The 27,294-nt window shown below is 43.5% G+C and overlaps 1 protein-coding gene and 1 long non-coding RNA gene across 4 annotated transcripts in view; one reads left to right on the plus strand and one right to left on the minus strand.

The window, feature by feature from the left end:
- On the minus strand, positions 1 to 15,321 carry BLOC1S4 (biogenesis of lysosomal organelles complex 1 subunit 4). 2 transcript variants are annotated; one of them, XM_037893021.2, is made up of 5 exons: positions 14,793 to 15,321; positions 12,321 to 12,392; positions 8,519 to 8,620; positions 4,392 to 4,526; positions 1 to 826 (listed from the first exon to the last, which is right to left on the minus strand). In XM_037893021.2, the coding sequence occupies exons 1-5, from the start codon at positions 14,973 to 14,975 to the stop codon at positions 725 to 727; spliced, it is 594 nt and encodes a 197-aa protein (XP_037748949.1). In that variant the 5' UTR covers positions 14,976 to 15,321; the 3' UTR covers positions 1 to 724. The 2 variants fall into 2 exon arrangements, with proteins under 2 accessions (XP_037748949.1, XP_037748950.1); XM_037893022.2 differs by lacking the exon at positions 14,793 to 15,321 and adding an exon at positions 13,580 to 13,811.
- LOC119565616 overlaps positions 14,948 to 27,294 on the plus strand; it is a 25,470-nt gene continuing 13,123 nt past the window's right edge. Inside the window, exon 1 of one of the 2 annotated variants that reach the window (XR_005224380.2) lies at positions 14,948 to 15,070. This is a non-coding gene — a long non-coding RNA (uncharacterized LOC119565616). Of the gene's footprint in view, positions 15,071 to 23,022; positions 23,082 to 27,294 lie in introns of those variants that run through there. The other variant, XR_005224381.2, reaches the window with a different exon arrangement.

The following is a 27,294-nucleotide window of genomic DNA, read 5'->3' on the forward strand; positions in this document are numbered from 1 at the left end:
TAAATAAACTACTTCAACTTTAATTACAAGAGCTTTGGTAATCATACATATATAATTTTGGCATTATTTACAAAAGTCAAGGTTGTATACATGTATCAAACAGAACTTCCAAGTTTAGACTTTGACCCTTGAAATTCTACAACAGTCATCACATTCCTGTTCTCACGCTGCAGAGTTTGGTGGAGTTAGCAGTTCACAGAACAGTGGAGATCTTACTCCTATGTATTTTTAATACATGCTCTCAGACGTTGGAGAGCAGGACCCCAGCCATTCCTTGGGGACATTAATGTAGAGAGCTTTGTCCTTCTCTCATCTCAGTTACCCATAGGGCTACTTAAAAAAATAGAAACGTGCTACAGATGTTATTACTGGTAGCAACACAGAAACTGAAGTGTTACAATACACACAAAAAAGGACATTTCCTATTTATCCATTTTCCTACTAGAGTGTAATTAAAGATGAAAAATCAATTGGAGGAGTACCCTTACCAATTTCTCTCTTTCTTAACCTGAAAGTTTATAGCTTTGTTTGAGGAAGACTTCTGTAATCATATATTATACACAAATAATTGAAGACTGCTTATAATACTGTCAGAAGACAGATGGTGGCACACAGTCAGGATGGCAATCTGCCACTGATATGCATAAAAATGCAGCAACTCTGAGCACTGCTTTTGTTCACTTGCCATTTTCTCTTCTGGATTCATGTCAACGCAAAAGCAAAATCATGAGTAAGGTGGCTCACTGAGACACGGAAAGTAGTCTTCAGTCTTGAAAAGGGCTTGAGGCTCATACAGGGTCTGATGTTGCCGTGAGGAAGATGATTTCTGTGATTAAGAAAAATTTTATTTGATTTTTGCCTTTGCTTTACCACTTTTTGTTCAGTTATGTAATGAGCTATATTTGCATAGAACATTAACCGCAAGCCTTTTGTCTCTTCATAACTGACAAGAATTCCTTCATATAAACTGCATAGTTCATATAAAAATTGCTTCCACTTTACATTGTTTCTATTCTCAGTGTCTGGAAACTCAAACACACACGTGCCAATCTAACTGGCTAAATTAAAAGGTTGTCTTATGTTAATGAAGTCACTATAATAAAATGAAATGGGAAACTTTTGGTTATTTTATATTTCAAAAACATATTGCCTCTCTCACTGAAGTATTAACTTTTTGATCAAGTACATTTCATCTTAAATAACTGCAATAAATCCAACAACTAAACTGGGGAGAAGTCAGTATTTCCTTAAACTTATCCATACTATTGTTATTGCAATGCTACAGAACATTTAGCAAGAATATTGACCTAAAGTGCCATTGATAACAGGCAGTTTGACAATTTACTTTATTATACCTGTTGTAATCATTAGGATTTAAATTATTTTACCCTTTGCTTTCACATACTCATCACTTTCTCAATAAACTGGTCTCAGCCAGGAAGTGAACTTTATTTGGAAAGAAGGGATTTTCCTCAGGCTGACACTTGGGTTATAAGAAAATTGAACAAAACTGTAAACTGAAAGTTGCTTATCGGCAACTCACAACATATAAAGTGAAAAATGGCAGCTTGGTGTATGGCTTGCTCCCCTACAAGAAAGTCTTAGCTACATTTAGAAAAACTTAGAAGGGATACCATCAATTTAAAAATATCCCTTCTGTCTGAAATAGTTTTTATCTATATTGTTAAAAGTAACACAACTGAAAAATTCTACAGAAGAATCTCTTTCTACTTTGCGCAGACAGTTTCCCCTGGGTGCATCAGTTTTTCCATACAGCAACATGGGAGAGAAAGTATTTTAAAAACATGACTACAATCACAAAAGTTGGCAGAACTCGAGCAGGCACAGTATCTGAAACTACTTTTTACTCTTCTTTTACATTAAGTGTCCTGCTAAGTGAATAAGTATAATTATTTTTGAGTCTAGTTGGTGGGCATTTCAAATTTTAGCAGTGTAAAAAAGCCTGTCTCCTCAGTAACATTTGGAGGTGTGAGAACTGTACATTCTCACTCCTTGGCATGATGAGTGTCCCAATAGAAGCAGAACTTCTGGGACAATCTTAAAATGAGACTGTGGATACATCATTTAAGACCAACCAAAACTTCCGTCACACCAAGGACCGGTTAAAAAGTAAACAAAACAAAACAAAAATACCCTGGCGAGAGGAAAAAAATTGCAGCCAAAGTTCAGCCAAAAAGGAAAGGTTCCCAGAAAGTTGTTAGCAGGTAAAAAAAGCTAGGACGACAGTCCTAAGATAACTAACTTACACCATTCACTCCCAAAAGCTTGCTATAATATGTGAATTATTGTTTATGTCCCCAGTCCTGCAAACATGTAAGTACTTGCTTAAGTTTATGCAAGTGAATAGCCTGTTGGAGAACCCTATGCATGAAACTATATTCAGAAAAGGGCTGGATAGAAATGGCATCGCTGCACTTAAAAGATTTGGTCTCTGTTTATTGTTAGTGAAAATATTCATACTGCTTTATATTCAGTTTAGTCATACATGGCCTGCACAACTGTGATAGAGAGATCTGGATTCTAATTTAGCTTGTTCAACCGAATTAACTAAGTTTCAACTACTGAATTTATTACTAGTGTAATAAATGTTCATCGAGTGCATAATGTTCAAGCTAGAACAAAACTGGACTTTCAGATCCCAGTGTGTGGGTATAATGCTGGCAGTTCAGAAACAACCACTTTTTAACCAATGAGCTGTGAAAAATTGATAGCCACAGAGACAATCGAACACTCCAGTGCCATTTTTACAAAGTAGAACAGCATTGTCATGGTTATGAATAAGAATTTGTAACCTTAATATTGTATAATTAAGCTCTTGCATTTAATGACTTCTGTAGCAGGACAGACAGACGGGTTAAAGGCTACTTTTATGGGAACAAGAATACAGTGGTGTCCTGGTCCATGGTTGGGGGTTCGAGGTGCTGTTGCAATACAAAACGAAAGATTGCTAAGTGGCTTAGAAACACAACCTCTGGACTGAATGAAATATTTCTCCTCTTAAAACTGCAAAGTATTTGATCACCCCCTTCTTACAAAAGAAGGAAAATGAGGCACTGGGAGGATAAATAAATAACTTACCCACGGCTGAAGAGCTAGTGTCAGAGTTGGAAACAGGTTTTCTGACCTCAACCCTCAGCCCTGTCTAAGAGAATGCTAGCTCTCTAGTAACGCGTTCTCCTTTACCACTCTGATACTATAGTTTGAAGCACAACTCAAGTGACTGCCATGAACTTCAAAAGCTAAAATAAACCTATCAGATTAAGTAGCTTACTTCTCATTTTTCAACATGTAATTGGCCCATCACCACAAAGGAAAAGTAATTTTATTCTCCTGTATGAAAGCAATCTAACAAGGTGCCTTGTGATCCATTTACTGTAAAGTCATGTGACCACAGCATCCTTATTTATTTTTAAAACAACATAGCGTTCAGTGACCTTTTTCGCTCTTCTGATGTTCTCATGTAGACTAGCACTTTGAAAAAATTCCTTGCACATTTTTAGTTTGTATAGGTTCCTCCTATCTGCCTTCAGGTCGGAATTCAGTGACCTTTTATTTAAGGTTTGCTCTTTTTGCGCTTGTTTTGTAGCTCTTTTCATGCCTCACACAAGTTCTCTTTGGAGCATGAACTCAGGCCCTCACAAGAATTTATTCTCTTGGTTACTCTGTTGTAAGATTATCATTGTGCACCATACCCAGCTTGTGCCATGTGCAAAAACTTCAGATTTAAGCTCAGAGATAAATTCATAGACTAACAGATTTAAGGCCAGAAGGGACCATCATGATCATCTAGTCTGACTTGCTGCACATCGCAGGGCACAGAACCTCACTCACCCACTCCTGTAATAACATCTGGCTGAGTTATTGAAGTCCTCAAATCTTGATTTAAAGATTTCAAGAGAATCCACCAATTACTCTAGTTCAAACCAGCAAGTGACCCATATCCCACACTGCAGAGGAAAGTTGAAAAACCTTCAGGTCTTCTGCCAGTCTGACCTTGGGGAAAATTCTTTCCCGTCCCCAAATATCGTGGTCAGTTAGACCCTGAGCATGTGGATGAGACCTACCAGCCAGACACCTGGGAAAGGATTCTCTGTAGTAACTCAGAGCCCTCCCCATCTAGTGTCCCATCTCTGACTGTTGGGAGATATTTGCCAATAGCAATCAAGGATTGGCCTGGTGACATTGTAGGCACTCTTCTCATATCATCCCCTCCATAAACTTATCAAGCTCAGTCTTGAAATGAGTTAGTTTTTTTGCCCCCACTATTTCCCTTGGAAGGCTGTTCCAAATCTTCACTGTAGCCTCATTCAAAGCCTACCATTCTCATGACACATTTTAAGACACACTCACCTTGACAGAAACATACTTACATTAAGAAAGGATGGTACACTGATAGTTTGTAAGAATTTTTTAAAGGTGTTTGGAAAAGTTCCAAGGTCTGTTTCTGCCTTTGTGACCTGCTCCTCCAGTCCAGCCACATTATTTCCAACCATTTTTACAAAGGCCTAGTTAAAAATAAAACAAAGCTATCTTTATTCATCATTATGTAAGAACATTTCCCAACAAGAGGTCTGAAGAGGTTCAGATTATGTGGAAATTAAAATATAATTGTCAGGTAACAATCCTCAAAGAGCATAAAAAAATCGTATTTTGTGCCATCTCCATTTTTGAATTTGTGCCATAAATAACCCACTTGTGCAACCTTCTATATGATTGGAAATGGATAATTTGGAAGTTGAGTAGAGTAAGACAGACCAGTTGTTTTTTTAAAGAGAATATAGAAGAATATTAACAGTCGGCAGACCAATTTAATGTAGTTAGGCAACAAGTGTACTGCTTTATTTAACTGAAAGTTGTTACAACGTTTGCTTACATAAAGTGAGATTTTTGTCCTGGGGAGCAGCAGTAAACAAAATGTTATTGTACTTTAATTTGTAACAAGGTCTTGAATTGTTTTGCATAGTACTTGCTCTGAAATTTCTTCCATACCCATGAATGTCTGCAGCTCTCTCAGACATGGACAAGAATGATAACTGTCGGAAACTAAACACTGAATGTCTCCAGCCCATTTGATGTTTAAAAAATGAGAAAAAAATCCAAAGGCAAAACATTTTCAATATGTTCAGTAGTTAGTTAATTAAATTAAAATTAAACACACAAAACAGCATATAAAATAATTGTTTTGTTTAATAAAAAAGTTTAATGTTTTGATAAGAGAAGTTTATGTATAAAAACATGTTCCACATTTACAACTAAATGATTTATTAAACACAGGGATTAACTGCAGTCAGTGAATTAAACTGAGTATTTCAGATCAGTCTGGGAAAACGTTCAAATATAACTCAGTAAAAGAGACGGGAGCTTAAGTTCCTAGTCCAGTCTAAGGCCATATTTACACTAGCAAGCTTACAGTGACAGCTGCACTGCTGTAAGATCACTCGTGTTACCACTCTGATGGGAGAGAGCTCTCTCGTTGACATAATAAAACCACCTCAACAAGCGGCGATAGCTATGTTGGCGGGAAAAGCTCTCCCACTGACATAGTGCTGTGCACACTACCACTAATGCTGGCAAAATTTATGTCGGTCAGATGTGTTGTTTTTTCACATCCCTGAGTGACATAAGTGATAGCATAGACATGGCCTAAGTCTCTTGAAAAATCACACTTGGTCCACACTACAAACGTATGTCGGTATAACTATGTTGCTCAGGAATGTGGAAAATCCATACCCCTGAGTGACACAGCAATACCGACGCAATCCCCAGAGTAGACAGGGCTATGTCAATGGGAGGGCTTCTCCTGCGTGGTGCGGTAGCTACGCTGACAGGAGAAGCGCTCCTGTTGGGTATGGTAGTGTCTTCACTTAGCACTATAGCGGCACAGCTGCACCTGGGTGGCTGCAGCGCTTTAAGTGTAGACAAGCCCTGAGACGGTCTCTTAAGTTACTCAGGCTCACCTACTGTGCCATATTTATAAAGCTTGATCTCCAAAGTTAGATATTCCCCCCCTGATCTTTCTTTATAGAAGCCTTTAATTCAAAGTTTTTGATAGAGGCTCATGGAGTCAGCACATTTATTTTTTATTTAAATATTTCTAAAAAGTTTATAGGTTTAAGCCTTCACATATTTTGTAATAAATTCAGATTTTAAACAGGTTTGTTTTTTTACAATGATACACTCGTTATGACGTAATGAAATAAAAAAAATTTAAATAAAATCCATTTTTTAAAATCATTGATTTTTATCCACCCTGATTAAAAGTGCATGTCTGGTTAACTTCCCCCACACATCCTATCACTTTAATTGTGTTAATAGCACTCTAGTCTATTCTGCCTTTGAGTCACCATGCTGTGGCATTCACTTGTAGGGGGCAGGAGCTTGTTTTTACAAAGCAAGGTTTTCAGGCTTGAAAGCAGGGGATAGGGCAAAGTCTTTGCTGTCAATTTCACAGATACGGACATACAGACCAAGAGATTCACTTGTTGCCTAATTGTTGAACACACACTAGGAAATTAATAATTGTGCGCGCTTCCATGGCGACAAGTGAACTGAACAGAGGTTGCAGCATTCTATTCCCTCATGCTATTGCCATCTTGGATTATATATCAATATAGTAACATTGATTAAAGTCAAAGATATTCTGAAACAAATGTGTATGTACCCCACTAACTTCCCATTCATTTCAGTTTAGAATCGTCTTTTCAGGTTTTAAAACAAATCCATTGACTTTCAGTTTTCTTCACAATCCTAGCCTCCCTCTTCCTCTGCACTGATCTCTCAATGAACTCCTGTCCCTCCACAATGATGGTATAAGAGCTTTCTAATCCACAGCTCCTAGTATCTGAAACTCTTCCTGGATCTCTCTATTTCAAACTCATTTCAGATCTTAGCTGTTAATATTTTTCTTCGTTGCCTAGGCGGGGTAACATTTTCAAAAGCACCTAAGTGATTTAAGTGCTTTTGTACCACTGACTTCCACTGAGAAGTGGAATAGGATTTAGGAGCCTAGGTTATGTAAATGCTTTTGCAAATGTTATCCTGGATCTCAATTTTCCTCTCATTCTACTGTTTGAATTGTTTTGGGAGACACTCCGTATGAAAGACACTATCAAAAAGTATAAGTTGTATTATTGATTTGAGAAAGCAGGAAACCTAGCTGTCTTATTCCAAGCAGCGAGCGCCAACATAAATGAAGATACTGTTCAAGAAACCTGGCGCTTGCAGGGAATTACAAAAAAACCTATTAGTTCCCCACGTTAAACCTGCATTGAGATTTGGATATTAGTTACCTTTTATAGTTTAGATTGCAAAATTTCTCACTCTCTGAGAAAACATTAAGTAAAATAAGTTATAATACTGTACAGAATACATATACAATTTTCAGACGCAGTGTACTGGAATACTAACATGATGAACCATACAGATGGATGGTGCACTGATTTATAGCAGTGAACTGTTTGTTCCATTTATTTTAATACTGACTTGTTGAATGCACTGAGACACATACACAAATTCAAACAAATTTTGAATTTAAATTATGAGAACTTCTATTAAAAATGTTATCTACCCTGCACCAAGCGTCATGTAGAATGTCTTTCTATATGACACTGCTCTGCAAGGACTGCTGCTACTAACCTTGTAATATAAAAGAAACGCATTTTGTAGATGGGGTGATGTGTGTGGAAAAGGCAACTTAGAAAAAAAGCAGAGATAACAGGTTTCAGAGTAGCAGCCATGTTAGTCTGTCTCCGCAAAAAGAACAGGAGTACTTGTGGCATCTTAGAGACTAACAAATTTATTTGAGCATAAGCTTTTGTGTGCCACAAGTACTCATGTTCTTTTTTGCAGAGATAACAGTAGTTCTAAAGTTGGAGGTCCACATGATTCTCAGTGATAAGGCTAGTGAAGATGCCAAACTTAGAGGCAAAATATCAATTTGGTAATTCACTAGAGTAGCAAACCAACCAACCAAAAATCCTTAATAAGATAAAAAGCACAAGTATCTGGGGAAGTACAGAAGAGCTACATTAAAAAACTTCCATGAGGTAAGTGGAAACACCTTAGCTCCTCTATATTTCCACTTGCTATTGGCATTGTACTTGTCATTAGTTTGCTAAGAAAATAAGACAATTGGTACCATTTTGTTGGTCACAAGAAGTTGTGTATGCACTGCCTGTAGAGTTCTGGCATCCAGCCAACAGCAAGTTAAACCTTTGTGACTGGCACAAGCAGCCAATTAAAGTAATACTGAGTTCCCACGTCATTACACATACTAGTTGACATCTTGTGTGTGAAAACACTAGTTCACAGTCTGAAACAAAAAGGCACCTTTAGAAACTAGAAAGACAAAGAAGTAAAATGTTTGCTACATTCAGCATGGGAAATCTTTTGAAGCATCTAAAAGGGGTCTGCAACTCTCGAGAAAAAACATTAAAATATGCAGTGGTACTGTCCCCTTGAGAAAAGGAATGTAAATAACTGACATCAGAATACATACCTCTAGTTTGTCAATCTTTCTATATATCTGTCTCATTTCTGTAGCTTTCGTGTGAATCTGAGGTACACTTTCATTGACTACTTGAGAAGACTCGCTTCGAATCTAAAACCAATCCGAACAAATTACATAAAGTTGAGTGAACACTATAATGACTAAATCTGTACAATAAACTTTGGTATATTCTAATACTAAAGTTAGTGACATCTAGTTAAAGCCACTGGATCTTGAAGGCTGTAAACAAATTAGTGCTGGTACTGTATCTGTTAACATATGCAATCATATGCTGGGCTCATTTCTTAATTATTTCCAAATGGCACAGAGGACTGCCAATAATGAAAAACAGAAGTCAAAATGTAATAAATAATAATAAAATAATAAATCTTTGCACTTTCAACTCTTTTCATTCAAAGATCACAAAACACTTTACAAAGGTTAATATTATCCCCATTTGACAGATGGGAAAATGGAGACATTGAAAAGTTAAGACACCAACTCAAAATCACAAAAAGCCACTGCATCTCAAGAGCATGAGGTTCAAGTGCAATTTTTATCATAGTTTCAAGAGATTTCCACCAACTTTAAGTTTTTCTAAGGTGCCCATGACTGTAGTACGACTCCTGCCATTCAGATATATAAAGGGAAACCTATTTTATTAATAAGGGGTACTATTTCTGGTAGGAAGTTTTTTGTCTTCTTTCCGTCTCTTCTGACTTGCTCCTTTCTCTTTCCCTTAAGCTCAACAAACAAACATCATCTTTCCCAAACAGCTGAATATGACAAACTGCAACAAGATATTTTTTATATGTACATACATACATACATACACACACACACAGGAGCAACATCTTATTGCAGTTAACTTTTCTTGGAGAAGTATATAGGAAGCAACAGGAAACATATTTGGCATGTGGTTTTGCTCTATGATATTACAAGAGCAATGCCAAAATGTAGAAAATACCTACCTCACACTAGGCATATGAGGCTATGTTACTTGTAAGGCACTTTTAATCAGAAGAAGGTGCTATGCAATCTGATGTCTCTTTTCTGTGAGAGCAGAAGAGACATGTGGTGCAACACTGAGGGTGATTAGGAGATATCTTTAGATATTCTTTCTGTCCATGGCAGGAAAGCTGCAATTACTCACTGCATGTGGTTCTTTTATTTTGGCATTCGGTTTTGAGTGAGAAATTTAATTCTGAAGTTGTCTTATGTCAGAGGTTCCCAAACTTTTTTTGCTACACCCCCCCTTGAGAGATTCATGTCTCATGCATGCCCCTCTCAGCACAGGGAAAGTTTGGAGCTGAGGGTGGAATCCCCACATAAACAATGAATACAGGGAGGAGGTTCACACACACAGCGTGAATCCTAGCTGCCTGGAGCAACAACTTGTGTGCACATAGTGGCTCTGCCCCCTCCTTGCATGTGTGCCCACATGCTGGGTGTGAGGCCTTTTTTGTGGGACCAGAATACCTGTGCAGGACTGCCACAATGTTGATTCGTAACTCAGCCATGGTGGGAAGGGAGGATTTGGGTGGGGGACGAGTTCTTATGAGGCTGTGTGGTTTCTGTGGGAATCGCCTGGCAGCAGGATGGTGGCACAGCACTTGGTGTGCTGAGTAATGGTAATGGGGATCCTAGGGGCAGGGACTTTGGGATCAGCTTCATACCCACAATGCCCCAGGGCGCACAGGGTGGAGTTAGGCACCTCAGGGAATCGGTTTAGCACATACTGGCTACCCTGAAGAAACAAGAAAAAAAATTCTTAACCTATCAGGGCCTTGTGCGCACCTGCTAATGCGGGAGGGAGGAGAGTAGGGAAAGGATGGGTGGTATGCCCCAGAATTTGAAAAACAATATCTTCTATGTTTTTGGCATACACTATTACTTCACGTAAGTATAATCCTCATTATTTATATATGGATACCTGCCAATATCCAGTTAGCAATTCTGCAATTTTTTTATGGTTATATATTTAAAATTTTGCATCTTACTATTTTATTAACAAATAAATGAATAACTACAATCAGGTTGCAAAAAAGTACTGCAAGTCTGTTTCAATACTGTAAACACACAATGCAATCTTATAGTCTGAAATGAACTCTGCATCTGTTAGAAACCACTAAAAATTCAGTAATGGCTACTAGCGAAGATGGTTTGGGGGAAACCTTAAACTTCTGACTGACAGAAGGCAAGAGGGGAAGACAGAAGGGAACCACTCCATAATTGTCCTGTTCTGTACACGCCCCCTGAAGTTCTGGTATGGGACACCATCAACAACAGGATACTGGGCAAGATGGACCATGGTCTGACCCAGTAGGGCAGCTCTTATGTTCTTAATGATTTATGATCATTGAAATTATGAACAGGATGAAGTCTGGAGATTCAAGAGTGACTGAAGTCAAACAGGAACATAAAACAATATGGTACTGTTAATTAAAGGCACAACATCAGGTTAATAAGTGATAACCTAGCTTTCCTTTATTTATTACCAAAAACAGTCTTAGATCATCAGCCTGTCAAAATTCTACTTGCCCCAAGATTTTTTTTCCTAGACAGGCAAATAAAATATTTTTCTTTGCCATTATTATATTAAAGTTGGATTACTATCTTTTTTCAGATTAACAGCCGTGTTAGTCTGTATTCGCAAAAAGAAAAGGAGTAATTGTGGCACCTTAGAGACTAACCAATTTATTTGAGCATAAGCTTTCGTGAGCTACAGCTCACTTCATCGGATGCATACTGTGGAAAGTGTAGAAAATCTTTTTATATACACACAAAGCATGAAAAAATACCTCCTCCCACCCCACTCTCCTGCTGGTAATAGCCTATCTAAAGTGATCACTCTCCTTACAATGTGTATGATAATCAAGTTGGGCCATTTCCAGCACAAATCCAGGGGTGAAAAAACTCTCACCAGCAGGAGAGTGGGGTGGGAGGAGGTATTTTTTCATGCTTTGTGTGTATATAAAAAGATCTTCTACACTTTCCACAGTATGCATCCGATGAAGTGAGCTGTAGCTCACGAAAGCTTATGCTCAAATAAATTGGTTAGTCTCTAAGGTGCCACAAGAACTCCTTTTCTTTTTACTATCTTTTTGTGCCTCAGAAGATTAATTTTCATTAACATTTTTCAAGGCAATCTTATATTATTAGAACTGAAAGAATTAAGAATAAAATCTAATTTACTTTTCACTATTTATGCTCTTTCCTATTTGCTTCTTTCTCAATGAAAACAGGCTTTTAAATCTCACTTTTGTCAATGGCCAAATAGCAGTGAATTTCATGTTTTGGTTTTCATGCACTAGCCTTATACTGTAACATTTAGGTGCAAAGACTGCATGGAGCATGTTGGTTTTTATAAAGGTCTACCCACTAGAATTCAAATAAACACTTCTATTAGTTTTAGGGTTTGAAAAACTTATTCTTATTAAACTTATGGGCTGAATATGACTTAGAAATGTCCCTTCAAATATCTGTCACTGTACTGGCTAATATTTTCATCAAGGAGACTTGAGACACATGCTCACGTATACATTAGCAGTTACACATGTACATTTGTGCATACATTTCATCACTGCATGAAAACTGGATAATTTTGGGGTAAGCATGTATGGGAAATGTTTGCACACCTAGACCTCGACTTAAAAAAAGAAAAAGTGACCCCTATGTTAATCATATGCTGGTTATTCCCATGAAGGAAAAAAAAACCCCAAACCACCCAACTTTTTCAGCACTTTCCCCCCATCCATCCCCCCCCAAAATAGGCAGTATCCATATGGAAGTTACAGAGATCAATACATACCATGTCTAACATCCCTACAAATTCATCAACCCTGGTCAGCAAATCTTCTAGACTCTTGTCTAAGCTTTCTATCTGTAAAAAAAATACATTCAGGTAATGAAAAATATACTTTGGCACTGCAGTTCTCAAACTCTGGGTCGGGACCCCAAAGTGGCTTAAACTTGTTGGGGCCCGAAGCTTCAGCCTTGAGCAGCAGGGTTCAGGTTATAGGCCCCCTGCCTGGGGCTGAAGCCCTTGGGCTTCGGTCTCTCTGCCTAGGGTGCAGAGTAACAGCCGTGTTAGTCTGTATTCGCAAAAAGAAAAGGAGTACTTGTGGCACCTTAGAGACTAACCAATTTATTTGAGCATAAGCTTTCGTGAGCTACAGAAGTGAGCTGTAGCTCACGAAAGCTTATGCTCAAATAAATTGGTTAGTCTCTAAGGTGCCACAAGTACTCCTTTTCTTTCTGCCTAGGGTGGTGGGGCTCGGGCTTCGGTCCCCTCTACTGGGGTCACAAAATAATTTTTGTTGTCAGAAGGGGGTCGGAGTGCAATGAAGTTTGAGAACCCTGCTACAGCAGATCACAACAACTAAAAATTGATCATAGTGAAACTTCACTATTTTGCCATATCTTACCAACTACCTCTATACACAAATGACTAGTCACAAGTTCTGTACGTTAGATCTATTGATGCGTAAGTTATGTAGTATATATGTCAGTATAATTATATTTAACTCTTATAAGATGAATATCCTATGGATAAAATCACCTTGAAATCTAGTTAGTTTTAAAAACTGAGTAAAGACCACCCACCAAACCCCTCAAACCTGGACTCCCACTCCACTGAGCCCCAACCAGCTCCATCTGGACCTACACCCCATCAAGCCCCACTCCCATAGCACTCAGACACCCCTCCTCCCCACCGAGCCCCTTCCCCCCACACTCAGACTCCTCCCCACTGAGCCCCAACCATCTTCACCTCGACCCCCCTGCAGAGTCCCATTGTCCCTGGCACCCTCCAACAAGCCCCCATGCACCCAGATCCATCCCTGGTACCCAGATCCCCTCCCCCCCCCCCCCCGAGCCACCCACACCCAGAATGTCCCATCCAGAACCCTCTCCCCCCCACCAGGATTTCCCTACACTAAGCCCTTCCACACTTGGATCAAGCTGGGTTGAGCCTGCTTGCCCACACCTGGTGCAGAGAGGGCAGGGCCCCAGGGTATTTCTGGGACAGGCCCAGCCCTTGCACTGTGTCAGGGCTAGGTGCAGCCTTACCACAGAGTCCACGTCTGGGGGCATGAGGCCACAGGGTAATTCCCCACCTCTGTGCAGCCAGTGGCCTGTGCTCCCCACTGGCATGCTGGAGTCTCCACATTTATTTACTGACAAAAATTTGCAAAATATTAAAATACTGTGCTCAGAATTCCCTGGCACAGAATTCCCTCTGGAGTATTACAGAGATCTGAAACACTGGTTGTGACACTAACAATTTAAAAGGTCTCTTGACAGTGACTGATTAAATGTGCTGATGTACCTTCAAGGCCAGTGCTTGCTGGTTCTTAATGTAGATTGGGAGTTTAAACTATCTGTGAAACAGAGACCACACCTTTACATGTACTTTCTATAAACGGCAGAACTTCAAATGTACAAACATTAATGTTACAAATGACCAGTTATACAAACCAGTCTACCTGATGGAAGAACACAAATAACCACAAAATGAAAGTCAACATCCCTTGACATTCGGATGCCTCCAAGGCACTGCCAGTCCCTTCGCCCCACGCTTTGAGGAGCGGTGAAAGCAACACCCAACACTGGCAAATCCTGCCCCCAACCTACGGGGATTCTGAAAAATCCAATTTCCCCATTTGATGAACTCAATCTTCAAAATGGTTCTTAAAACAGCGGTTCTGCTGCACTTTACATGGGCGTGCAGCGCCCAGCACAACGGGCCCACCAGTAAGTAACCTCTGGCTTTAGATTTTCTCTCTAAATGTTGGTTTCGACTAAACCGCCCCCCCCCCCCGCCTTATTTTCAGTGGGGACCCGCCCTGGACAGGCCCAGCTTCAGCCGAACTCCGGGTTTGCCCCACAAAATAAACAAAGCGGCTTTTTAAAAACTGAGGGAAAAACAAAAACAAACCCAGAAAAACTCGGGATTTTAGTTTTTAAAAACTGAGACACCCGCCCCGCCCAAGTTCAACTTCTGCTGCTGGCGCGGCCCCTCCGTGGGAAGGCAGCAGGGGGCGAGCGGCCACCTCCGAGGCGGGAGCTGCCCGTGCGCCCCCCGAGCCATGGGGGTGTCAGGGTGAGTGTCCGGTCCGGGTTCCGGCCTCGGTCTCTGTCTCGACGCCGGGGGAGGGGCGCAGCCACGCGAGGCCCCCAGCCCGCACGCGGGTGTCAGCCCACCCCCCAGCGCGGCCCCCGTAGCGCGAGCAGGCCTCGCTACGGGTGCGCGCAGGGGACAACCCGCCCCGCCCCCTCTCACCTGCGCGCAGAAGTCGACCCCAGCCGGGAGCAGGTAGGCGGAGTAATCGGCAGCGGCGCGGCTGAGCAGGAGCTCTGGGGGGTTGCCCTCCTCCCCGATGCCCGACGCGCTGCTGGGGCTCTGCGAGACGTTGCCGCTGTCCCCGCTGAGCCAAGCGCCCGGCGGCTCCGCCACCTCCTCCATCCTGCGGGCCCCCCCCCACCCGCAGTTCACGTGGGGACGTGGAGCGGGGTCGCAAACGGCCTCTCAACGGCAGCCCTGCAGGGTCAAGCGCAGAGGTGAAGCGAGGGGAGGAGTCTGCGCAGGCGGCTTAGGCGTGGGCGGGGCGGAGGGTGGCGAGAGCTGCTGGGGTGGGAAGGCAGCCACGTGACTGGCGCCCGGCGCGTGGCTGGTGTTGGGCGCGCGGGACGCCCTGACTGCAGCGGAGCATGGCCAGGAGCTGGCCTTTCCCTGCCGCTCGCAGAGCAAACGGGGGCGGCCGTACAGGAGCTGGGGGCGCCTGGCTCTGCCCCATTGCCCAAGGCCTTCTGCTGCCTCTGGCTAGTTGCTTTGCTTTTGTAGGGGTCGGACAGGGAGGGTGTGGCACTCACTGCTGCTTTTTCCTCCGCCCACCCAGCGCTGTGGGCCTCTAGAGCTAGCTCCACACCCAGGAGCACTGCCCCTTTAGCCTCCAAGCATTTCAGCCTTTAACTCAGCGGCCTGTTAACGAGCTAGTCTAGCTGGAAGAAAAAGAACAAGTAGCAGTGAGGAATTGCCAGGCCACATCAGACCAGTAAGCTCCCTGACATTCACAGCACATGCATGGGAGGCAGTACTGCAGTAGCCCCTTAAAAAAAACAACAAAAAACACGTCTTCTAGCCCATCTGGAAGGGTAAACCTGGCCTTTGCTACCGAGTTAGGTGCACCTGAGCGGACTTGTGTTAAGGGAATCGCACAACAGTCTACTCCAAAATTTGCCTCTCAGCAAGGGAAGCACCTCCCCCAGCCATGCAACACCATCTCCCTGCCCTATAGAGCCATCGCTGATCTACTTAGCTTGACAATGAGAATGTGTAGACCTTGTTTCAGAGTATAGTTGGATAGATTAACAATATTGCTGGGTGGGTTAAGGGAACCACTGTTGTGGCGCCTTGCGGCATGTAGTAGTTTAGATAGTTTAGTGTCCTTCTTATTTTGTAGAGAAGCAAAGTGTGTTGTAAATGACTTGTCTAGTTTTTGAAAAGTCCAGCCATGAGGAAGTTTGTGTGGAAGGTTGGTTTTTTATGAGAGTTTCATAAATATAAAGGGACAGGTAACCACCTTTAAAATCCCTCCTGGCCAGAAGAAAAGCCCTTTCACCTGTAAAGGGTTAAGAAGCTAGGATAACCTCGCTGGCACCTGACCAAAATGACCAATGAGGAGACAAGATACTTTCGAAGCTGGAGGGGGGGGAGAAACAAAGGGTCTGGGTCTGTCTGTGTGATGCTTTTGTCTGGGACAGAACAGGAATGGAGTCTTAGAACTTAGTAAGTAATCTAGCTAGATACGCGTTAGATTATGATTTCTTTAAATGGCTGAGAAAATAAGCTGTGCTGAATGGAATGGCTATTCCTGTCTTTGTGTCTTTTTGTAACTTAAGGTTTTGCCTAGAGGGATTCTCTATGTTTTGAATCTAATTACCCTGTAAGGTATTTAATCATCCTGATTTTACAGAGGTGATTCTTTTTACTTCTATTAAAATTCTTCTTGTAAGAAACTGAATGCTTTTTTCATTGTTCTTAAGATCCAAGGGTTTGGGTCTGTGTTCACCTATGCAAATTGATGAGGATTTTTATCAAACCTTCCCCAGGAAGGGGGGTGCAAGGTTTTGGTGAGGATTTTGGGGGGAAAGACGTTTGCAAACGACTCTTTCCCAATAATAAACCCGGTTAGACGTTTGATGGTGGCAGCGAAAGTCCCAGGGCAAAAGGTAAGATAGGTTAAAACTTCCCCAAGGTACAAACTAAGCTGGTAAAAGTAAGCTCAGGAGGTTTTCATGCAGGTCCCCACATCTGTACCCTCGAGTTCAGAGTGGGGAAGGAACCTTGACATGGTGGCAGAGCAGTGGGATTAACTTGAAATCATTTTGAGATCAATTTGAGATTTTTTGAACCAGAAGCACAGATTTTAAAAGGGAATTTTTTTTTTCCTTTGGGCTGCTGGAAAGCAGGTTTCCAACTGAAAGAAGTTTGGAGTTTTTTCCTCTGCTTTGGGGCCAGAGCAGAGACAAAAGGGAATGGTCTTTTGTGAGCTGGCGTTTTCTCTACCTAAAGGCAGGGTAGTTAACCTCCTGCAGGGAAATTCACAAGTCTTCACAGACCTGAAGTTTTTTGTTTTTTCTTCTCCTAAGAGCAAATAGAGGGGTTTTCTGCCTATTTGCCTGGAGACAAAGGTGTTAGGGTTTTTTTAGGATTTCTCTGTAGGCTGACAATCATTATCAGAGAACATAGGTATCCGGACACCACAGCAAAATTTTACAAGCCAAGTGTTTTTTTGGTTTTCTTTCTAACTCTCGGGTGTAAAGTTAGTTAAAAACAGAGAAGTTATGATGACAGACTCCACGTTTCAACAAAGGCTGGAATTAGCCAGATTTGAGGCTGAGAAAAAACAAAAGGAATATGAAAGACGGATAGAACTCACGTGGATGGAGATAGATGTACATGCGGCCAGGGAAAAAGAAATGGAAGCTGCCCACAGGAGGGAAATGGAGGCAAAAGACAAAGAAATGGAGGCAAGGGCCAAAGAACTGGAGGAAAAGGAAAAAGAGAGGAAGCATGCACTGGAGATGGAGAAGGCAAAGGCTCAGCAGAATATACCAACAAACCTAGCAATCCTTCTCCAGGTACCACTTCTCATCCCAGAAAGTTTCCCACCTACAAGGCAGGCGATGATACCGAGGCCTTCTTAGAAAACTTTGAAAGGGCCTGCCTTGCGTACAGCCTCTCTACAGACCAATACATGGTAGAGCTGAGGCCGCAGCTCAGTGGACCCTTAGCTGAGGTGGCGGCTGAAATGCCTAAGGAACAAATGAACCAGTATGAACTGTTTAAAACCAAGGCGAGTCTCAGAATGGGGCTAACCCCCGAGCATTCCCGTCGGCGGTTCAGAGCCTTAAGGTGGAAACCAGACATGTCATTTACCCGACATGCCTACCACATTGTGAAACATTGGGATGCCTGGATATCAGGAGCAAGTGTTAAATCTCCAGCAGATTTGCCCTTCCTAATGCAAATGGAACAGTTCTTAGAGGGTGTTCTTGAGGAAATAGAAAGATACGTCCTAGATGGGAAACCCAAAACTGTAATCGAGGCGGGGGAGATTGGAGCCAAATGGGTGGAGGTGGCAGAGAAGAAAAAAACTGGTCACGGTTGGAGCGGATACCAGAAGGGACAACCTCAGACCACACCCTACTCCTGGGGGCAGCCCAAGGCCCCACCTACCCCCCAAGGAACCCTACAGACACCTTATCGTCCTGCCACACTGTTCTCCAGCAACCCACCTAGCCCCAGTGACCCGTCAGCTGGATGATGTTTTAAATGTAACGAGCCAGGGCATGTAAAGGCCAACTGCCCCAAGAACCCCAACAGATTACAGTTCATTGCACCAGAATCACCCCAGAGGTCCTCAGGCCCAGATACCTCCCAGATACCCTTGGAGCGGAGGGAAACTGAGTGTGGGCGGGAAGAAGGTCACCGCCTGGAGGGACACGGGAGCACAAGTGTTGGCTATCCATGCTTCCTTAATGGACCCCAATTTAATCAACCCAGAGATCCAAGTGATGATTCAACCCTTCAAGTCCAACTCTTTCAATTTGCCTACAGCCAAGTTGCCTGTCCAGTACAAGGGCTGGTCAGGAACATGGACTTTTGCAGTCTATGATGATTATCCCATCCCCATGCTGTTGGGGGAAGACTTGGCCAATCATGTGAAGCGAGCCAAGAGAGTGGGGATGGTCACCTGCAGCCAGGCTAAACAAGCCGTCACGCCTAGCTCTGTTCCGGAAACTTCTACCAGGACCCAGTCAGAGGTGATGGACCTGGACCCCAGGCCAACGTCTGCAACAGCAGTAGTGGATCCAGTCCCAGAACTGGAACCGGCGGAACAACCAGCACCAGACCCATTTCCCACACTGAATCCAGTACTTGCAACCCCAACACCAGAGGGCCCCACCGAACCCAAACCGGCAGCAGCCAATAACCCTATACAAGAGGCTCAGCCGGAGCCTGAACCCCAACATAGTGCACCAGCGGAGAGCGGTTCACAGTCAACGGAAACAGCCCCATCCCCTACATTGCTTCCAGAGGGACCAAGCATAGGTGCACAATCCAATGAGGAACTGATGTCTCCAGCATCAAGGGAACAGTTCCAGATCGAACAGGAAGCAGATGAAAGCCTCCAGAAAGCTTGGACGGCGGCATGGAGCAACCCACCGCCTCTCAGCTCTTCTAATCGATCCAGGTTTGTTGTAGAAAGAGGACTTTTATACAAGGAAACTCTTTCTGGGGGACACCAGGAAGACTGGCATCCTCAGAGACAGTTGGTAGTTCCAACTAAGTACCGGGTCAAGCTCTTGAGCTTAGCCCACGATCTTCTTAGTGGCCATGCTGGGGTGAACAGGACCAAAGACTGTTTGGGGAGGTCATTCCACTGGGAGGGAATGGGCAAGGATGTTTCTACCTATGTCTGGTCTTGTGAGGTATGCCAAAAAGTGGGAAAACCCCAAGACCAGGTCAAAGCCCCTCTCCAGCCACTCCCAATCATTGAGGTTCCATTTCAGCGAGTAGCTGTGGATATTCTGCGTCCTTTTCTGAAAAAGACACCCAGAGGAAAGCAGTACATACTGACTTTCATGGATTTTGCCACCCGATGGCCGGAAGCAGTAGCTCTAAGCAACACCAGGGCTAAAAGCGTGTGCCAGGCACTAGCGGACATTTTTGCCAGGGGAGGTTGGCCCTCCGACATCCTCACAGATGCAAGAACTAATTTCCTGGCAGGAACTATGGAAAGCCTTTGGGAAGCTCATGGGGTAAATCACTTGGTTGCCACTCCTTACCACCATCAAACAAATGGCATGGAGAAGTTTAATGGAACTTTGGGGGCCATGATACATAAATGAGCACTCCAATGATTGGGACCTAGTGTTGCAGCAGTTGCTCTTTCCCTACAGAGCTGTACCACATCCCAGTTTAGGATTTTCACCATTTGAACTTGTATGTGGCCACGAGGTTAAGGGGCCATTACAGTTGGTGAAGCAGCAATGGGAGGGCTTTACACCTTCTCCAGGAACTAACATTCTGGACTTTGTAACCAACCTACAAAACACCCTCCGAACCTCTCTAGCCCTTGCTAAAAAAAACCTACAGGATGCTCAAAAAGAACAAAAAGCCTGGTACGATAAACATGCCAGAGAGCATTCCTTCAAAGTAGGGGACCAGGTCATGGTCTTAAAGGCGCTCCAGGCCCATAAAATGGAAGCGTCGTGGGAAGGGCCATTCATGGTCCAGGAGCGCCTGCGAGCTGTTAATTATCTCGTAGCATTCCCCACCTCCAACCGAAAGCCTAAGGTGTACCATATTAATTCTCTAAAGCCCTTTTATTCCAGAGAATTAAAGGTTTGTCAGTTTACAGCCCACGGAGGAGATGACGCTGAGTGGCCTGAAGGTGTCTACTACGAAGGGAAAAGTGCTGGTGGCGTGGAAGAGGTGAACCTCTCCATGACCCTTGGGCGTATGTAGCAACAGCAGATCAAGGAGCTGTGCACTAGCTGTGCGCTGACGTTCTTAGCCACCCCAGGACTGACTGAACGGGCATACCACTCCATTGACACAGGTAATGCTCACCCAATTAAAGTCCAACCTTACCGGGTGTCTCCTCAAGCTAAAACTGGTATAGAACGGGAGATCCAGGATATCTTACAGATGGGTGTAATCCACCCCTCTGGCAGTGCATGGACATCTCCAGTGGTTCTAGTTCCCAAACCAGATGGGGAGATACGTTTTTGTGTGGACTGCTGTAAGCTAAATGCTGTAACTCGTCCAGACAACTATCCAGTGCCACACACAGATGAACTGTTAGAGAAACTGGGACGGGCCCAGTTCATCTCTACCTTGGACTTAACCAAGAGGTACTGGCAGGTTCTGCTAGATGAATCTGCCAAGGAAAGGTCAGCCTTCACCACCCATGTCGAGCTGTATGAATTTAATGTACTCCCTTTCGGGCTGCGGAATGCACCCGCCACCTCCCAAAGACTTGTAGATGGTCTCCTAGCAGGATTAGGAGAATATGCAGTCGCCTACCTTGACAGTGTGGCCATATTTTCGGATTCCTGGGCAGAACATCTGGAACATCTACAAAAAGTCTTCGAGCGCATAAGGGAGGCAGGACTAACTGTTAAGGCTAAGAAGTGTCAAATAGGCCTAAACAGAGTGACTTACCTTGGACACCACATGGTCAAGGAACTATCAGCCCCCTACAGGCCAAAGTGGATGCTATCCAAAAGTGGCCTGTCCCAAAGTCAAAGAAACAGGTTCAATCCTTCTTAGGCTTGGCCGGTTATTACAGACGATTTGTACCGCAATACAGCCAAATCGCTGCCCCACTAACAGACCTAACTAAAAAGAAACAGCCAAATGCCGTTCAGTGGACCGAAGAGTGTCAGAAGGCCTTTAACCAGCTTAAAGCGACACTCATGTCTAACCCTGTGCTAAGGGCCCCAGACTTTGACAAACCGTTCCTAGTAACCACAGATGCGTCTGAGCATGGTGTGGGAGCAGTTTTAATGCAGGAAGGACCGGATTAAGAATTCTACCCTGTTGTGTTTCTCAGCAAAAAACTGTCTGAGAGGGAAAGCAAGTGGTCAGTCAGTGAAAAAGAATGTTACACCATTGTCTACGCTCTGGAAAAGCTACGCCCATATGTTTGGGGATGGCGTTTCCACCTGCAAACCGACCATGCTGCGCCACAGTGGCTTCATACCGCCACGGGAAATAAACTTATTCAGTGGAGTTTAGCTCTCCAAGATTTTGATTTCAACATCCAACACATCTCAGGAGCTTCTAACAAAGTGGCTGATGCACTCTCCTGTGAAAAGAAAAGGAGTACTTGTGGCACCTTAGAGACTAACAAATTTATTTGGCATAAGCTTTCGTGAGCTACAGCTCACTTCATCGGATGGTTTCCCAGAATCAATTGGTTAAAATTGTTCTTGAGATGTGGAAAATATTGTTAGTCTTTATATACTTGGTAGTACATTTAGAGGTGCATGTGTCTTATTCACTTTGTTTTTTCCTAGAGCTCCAGGAAGAAATCCCAGCCAGTGTTTCACCCTAGCTGTGATTGGGGGGCGTGTCATAAATATAAAAGGAAGGGCAACCACCTTTAAAATCCCTCCTGGCCAGAGGAAAAGCCCTTTCACCTGTAAAGGGTTAAGAAGCTAGGATAACCTCGCTGGCACCTGACCAAAAATGACCAATGAGGAGACAAGATACTTTCAAAGCTAGAGGGGGGGAGAAACAAAGGGTCTGGGTCTGTCTGTGTGATGCTTTTGCCTGGGACAGAATAGGAATGGAGTCTTAGAACTTAGTAAGTAATCTAGCTAGATACGCGTTAGATTATGATTTCTTTAAATGGCTGAGAAAATAAGCTGTGCTGAATGGAATGGCTATTCCTGTCTTTGTGTCTTTTTGTAACTTAAGGTTTTGCCTAGAGGGATTCTCTATGTTTTGAATCTAATTACCCTGTAAGGTATTTAATCATCCTGATTTTACAGAGGTGATTCTTTTTACTTCTATTAAAATTCTTCTTGTAAGAAACTGAATGCTTTTTTCATTGTTCTTAAGATCCAAGGGTTTGGGTCTGTGTTCACCTATGCAAATTGATGAGGATTTTTATCAAACCTTCCCCAGGAAGGGGGGTGCAAGGTTTTGGTGAGGATTTTGGGGGGAAAGACGTTTGCAAACGACTCTTTCCCAATAATAAACCCGGTTAGACGTTTGATGGTGGCAGCGAAAGTCCAAGGGCAAAAGGTAAAATAGTTTGTACCTTAGGGAAGTTTTAACCTAAGCTGGTAAAAGTAAGTTTAAAGGAGGTTTTCATGCAGGTCCCCACATCTGTCTCCTAGAGTTCAGAGTGGGGAAGGAACCTTGACAGAGAGTATCCAATTTTGAGAGCTCATTCTTAATCTTTCCCTGTTTGCTGTAGAGGATGTTCATCGGGTGGTTCCGCAGTTTCTTTGAGAGCGTGTGGCCCAAGCTGTCAGCATAATCTGTGTGGTATGTAGATTGTAATGGATTTTTTACCTTCGGTCCTTTTGGTATGATGTCCATCTGTTTGCATTTGGAAAGAATGATGATGTCTGTCTCTCTCTGTATGAGTTTTTTCATGAAGTTGATAGATTTCCACTCCATATGGCTAAAAAGAAAAGGAGTACTTGTGGCACCTTAGAGACTAACAAATTTATTTGAGCATAAGCTTTCGTGAGCTACAGCTCACTTCATCAGATGCATTCAGTGGAAAATACAGTGGGGTGATTTATATACATAGAGAACACGAAACAATGGGTGTTACCATACACACTGTAACCAGTGTGATCACTTAAGGTGAGCTACTACCAGCAGGAGAGCCGGGGGGGAGGGGAACCTTTTGTAGTGATAATCAAGGTGGGCCATTTCCAGCAGTTGACAAGAACGTCTGAGGAACAGTGTGGGGGAGGGGGGATAAACATGGGGAAATAGTTTTACTTTGTGTAATGACCCATCCACTCCCAGTCTCTATTCAAACCTACGTTAATTGTATCCAGTTTGCAAATTAATTCCAATTCAGCAGTCTAAGAGCCGCATGGCCAGCTGTGGAGAGACGCAGCAGACCCTCCACCTGTCTATGGTGCAGGGGGCCCACTGTAAGCAGCCACTCCCCCCCAGCCTGTGTCCACACCCTGGACTCCCTGCCCAGGACAGGTGAAGGGTCCACGACTCCCCAGAGCTGCCCACGGCATGGCTCTTATGGCTGGGCTGAAGCTCCGAGGCCCCCGCCCAGCTAGAGCTGGGTCGGTGTAGGGTGACCAGATGTCCCAATTTTATAGGGACAGTCCCAATATTTGGGTCTTTTTCTTATACAGGCACCGCTAGGTTGGTGAGAGCTGTGGGGAGCAGCTGGAGGGTTTATGTGGCTCCCATAGCTGCCCGGGCTTCCTGGCCAGGCTCCATGCTGCCCACTCGGGGGGGAGGGGGGGGGCCTGCAGAAGAGAAGAGGAGTGGAAGGGCGGGGCGTCCACTCCAGCAAAAAGTGCGAGGGCCCTAGCCTCCCTGGTTCTGGTGCTACTGCCCCCCACCACTGCTCTCTGATATTTCAAACTGGCATCCATCCCACCCACAACTTTACTGAGATCAAAGACAGTGACTTGATTATTTCATTGATGTTAGAAAATACTGTTAGAGAATACATTCCCAAAAATAGTTTGGAAGTCTAATTACATAGTTCATACCAGATCAGCCTTCTTTGCTTTGGCAGAAGTAGAAGTTGGTATCCCCTTCTCCATTCTTCAGTTTGCTTATCGAGGCAGTGAGAGCTATGCAAAGTACTTGGAATAGTGATGTCCCTTTTGTTCTCGAAAGATCTTGAAACTTCCATGGACATGCTCTGCAGTCCCCTTCCAAACATTTTAGAGGTGGCAGTCTTACTTCTTCCGCTGCCTCTCTCCAATGAGTTCATTGGACATATTCCTGAAGGTTTCATCACATTACATAATCTTTAAAGATTAATCTTTAAATTCCCAGAGAGTTATTAACAGTGTTCCCTCTAATTTTTCCCACACGTGTGGAATGAATTTTGTTATGTGCACCAATACAGAGGTGATGTATGACACATCACCTTCATATTGGTGCACATAACAAAATTCATGTGGTGGGACTGGGGATGATGGGTTTGAGGAGTGGGAGGGGGCTCTGGGGTTGGGCAGAGGGTTGGGGTGAGGGGTACAGGCTGCTCTGGGGCTGCAGTGGGGAGAGAGGACTCCCCCCCAGCCTTCTCTCGCTGCAGCAGCTCAGAGCTGGGGGAGGGGTGCCTCTCCCCCCTGGTTGTGGCAGGTCCGCACTGGGGCCGGGCCAAGGGAGGGGCGCCTCTTCTCCGACCGCGGCCCTGCACAGGGCTTAATAGGCGGTGGTCGTGCTGCTTAGAGAGAACTTAGGTTGGCAACCCTAGCTGGGATCACTGAAGTAAATAGGGTAGCAGCATAGTGACCAGGGCAGCTTTGGAACACCACTCACTGCTGGGCTTTCTGTGCCTGTCACCTTTACTTGACCGGCTTCTCCATCAGTGAAGCGTCCTGAGTGATCCACCAGTGCTTGCATGACCATGGAAAAAATATCCCTGTTGACATACTCAGTGACAACGTGGGGTGGTTCCAGAATACGGATGTATGTGCCATCTACTGCTCCACCGCAGTTAGGGAACCATGTGCCTACAAATGCATGCACTATTTCCTGCACATTACCAAGAGTCACAGTCACAGACAGCAGATGATTAATGGCCGTATATACTTGGAGGACCAATGGGCCCCCACTGTGGATTTTCCAACTCCAAACTGATTGCCCACGGATCAGTAGCACTCCAGCATTGCAAGCTTCCAGAACATGAGCACCACTCACGTCTCCACTGTCAATACTATTCTCATTTTGGTGTCCTCGAGCTGGGGGCAAGCTCACCACACAGATCCAGCAATTCACCTTTTGCATGCAAAAATTCTGAAGCTATTGCTTGTTATTCCCAAATCTGCATGACTGTGATAACCCACCAATAAGTGCTAATTTCTCAGGCCCAGAAGCAACAATAGACTGTGGAGCAGCTCCATGAATGGCAGGAGCAACCTGGCATGTTTTTGTCATAGTAGTATCCAGTTAATGTGCTGGAACGTCTCCCCATCATCTCCGTCCCATTGCAATAGTACTTGCTTCAGTTCTGCAAACACAGGAGAATCATGCATCTGTATTAGCAACACTCATGAAAACAGCACTGAGCTATGGGGACCAAAAAGTGGTGCTCAGGACTGTGGGAGTTTTAAAAAAAAAAAGGCACAACAGTTATGGGACAGAATAGGCATTATGGGATGAACAAAGTGACGTGGTGGGAACTTCACCCCTAACTCCCAGAAGTCCCTGAGTGAACCAGTGGCATCCCACAAGGCATTGAGGCAGATAGCATCACAGGACACAATGGGATACCTGCCTGCTGTGCACCACGTTTTATGTTGCAACCACTTATGGTGAGGAGAGACAGCACAGATGCAAGCATCCCAATGGAGATGCACACGAATGACATTCTACATTTGGTTCCTATACGCCAGTGTAACTTGCATTGACTGAATTTTCTAAGGCAGCTCTTGCTTCTACTCCACTTTTCTAGATCCTCCAGCAAAAGAAAGGGAGGGCAAACTGTCCTACTTTCTAACAAATGTCCTTGTTTTTTAATAAAGAACTTCAAACCTTTATGCATCATCACACAAAAGCAAAACAAAGGGTACAAAATCAATTTTACATATTCCATCTGATATGTATTCACAGTGTTTTTTTTTCTTTTTCACCCCACCTCTTCCCAAACAGTATTCTTTCTAGAAGGAAAAAGATTAGACAAGTGTGCTTAGTTTCTCAAGTGATTTAACTCAGGGCAAAAAGGAAGCTTGAGCAACTGGTTTATTTAAAAAACAAAAACAAAAGCTTTCATTCAATATTGAAACTTAAGATAAGGGACAGGAACATACCATTGTTGATGGCTGATGATTCAGTCCGAATCCGGTAATATGCATATGCAATAGATAGTTAATAATTTAACAGACATCAGTAACTTTGAATAGCAAGAACAAGGTCAATAGCAGAAATATCCTGATGTCACATGACATTTCAGCCAATCCTAGCTAGGATCTTTGAATTTAAAATCTTGTTTGAAGAGGAGTTAGGTAAATGATTAAAATATCTGACATCCTTATCTTGTCTGCTCAGTTTACCAGGCAAAAAGATGATTTGTCAGTCACTTCTAAACTCAGCCTAATATGTGAAAAGCAAGCTGTATTGTTTCTTCCACTTTCATCAGCATTAGTTATACAGATCATCATTTAGAATTTAACTGGCAGTTCTGCTGAGGAGTTGTTGAAGCAGTTAGCACTGAAGAGATTGTATAGATATGCAAGAGCTACTTCAATTCTAACAGAAGTAAAAAAAACTCACTTGTTTTAGTTAACTAAGCAGACATACCTTGAACACACAGGGTGCAGATATGCAAAGTAACACGCTATTTTTACATAACCACACACTAAATTCTCAGTGGCTATCAAGCTGAGAAGCTTCCAACTACCTAGCCCCACCCCATAGCCATCAATCTCATGCGGTACCTGAGACACACAGATGTTTCCATCCTGTCCTCAACAATTGATATGCTATCACAAAACTGTCCATGGAAAGGTCTACAAAAGCCTCACTCAACAGCTGTTAGACT

The sequence above is a fragment of the Chelonia mydas genome, chromosome 2, assembly GCF_015237465.2.
Source record: "Chelonia mydas isolate rCheMyd1 chromosome 2, rCheMyd1.pri.v2, whole genome shotgun sequence".
Classification (NCBI taxonomy): Eukaryota; Metazoa; Chordata; order Testudines; family Cheloniidae; genus Chelonia; species Chelonia mydas.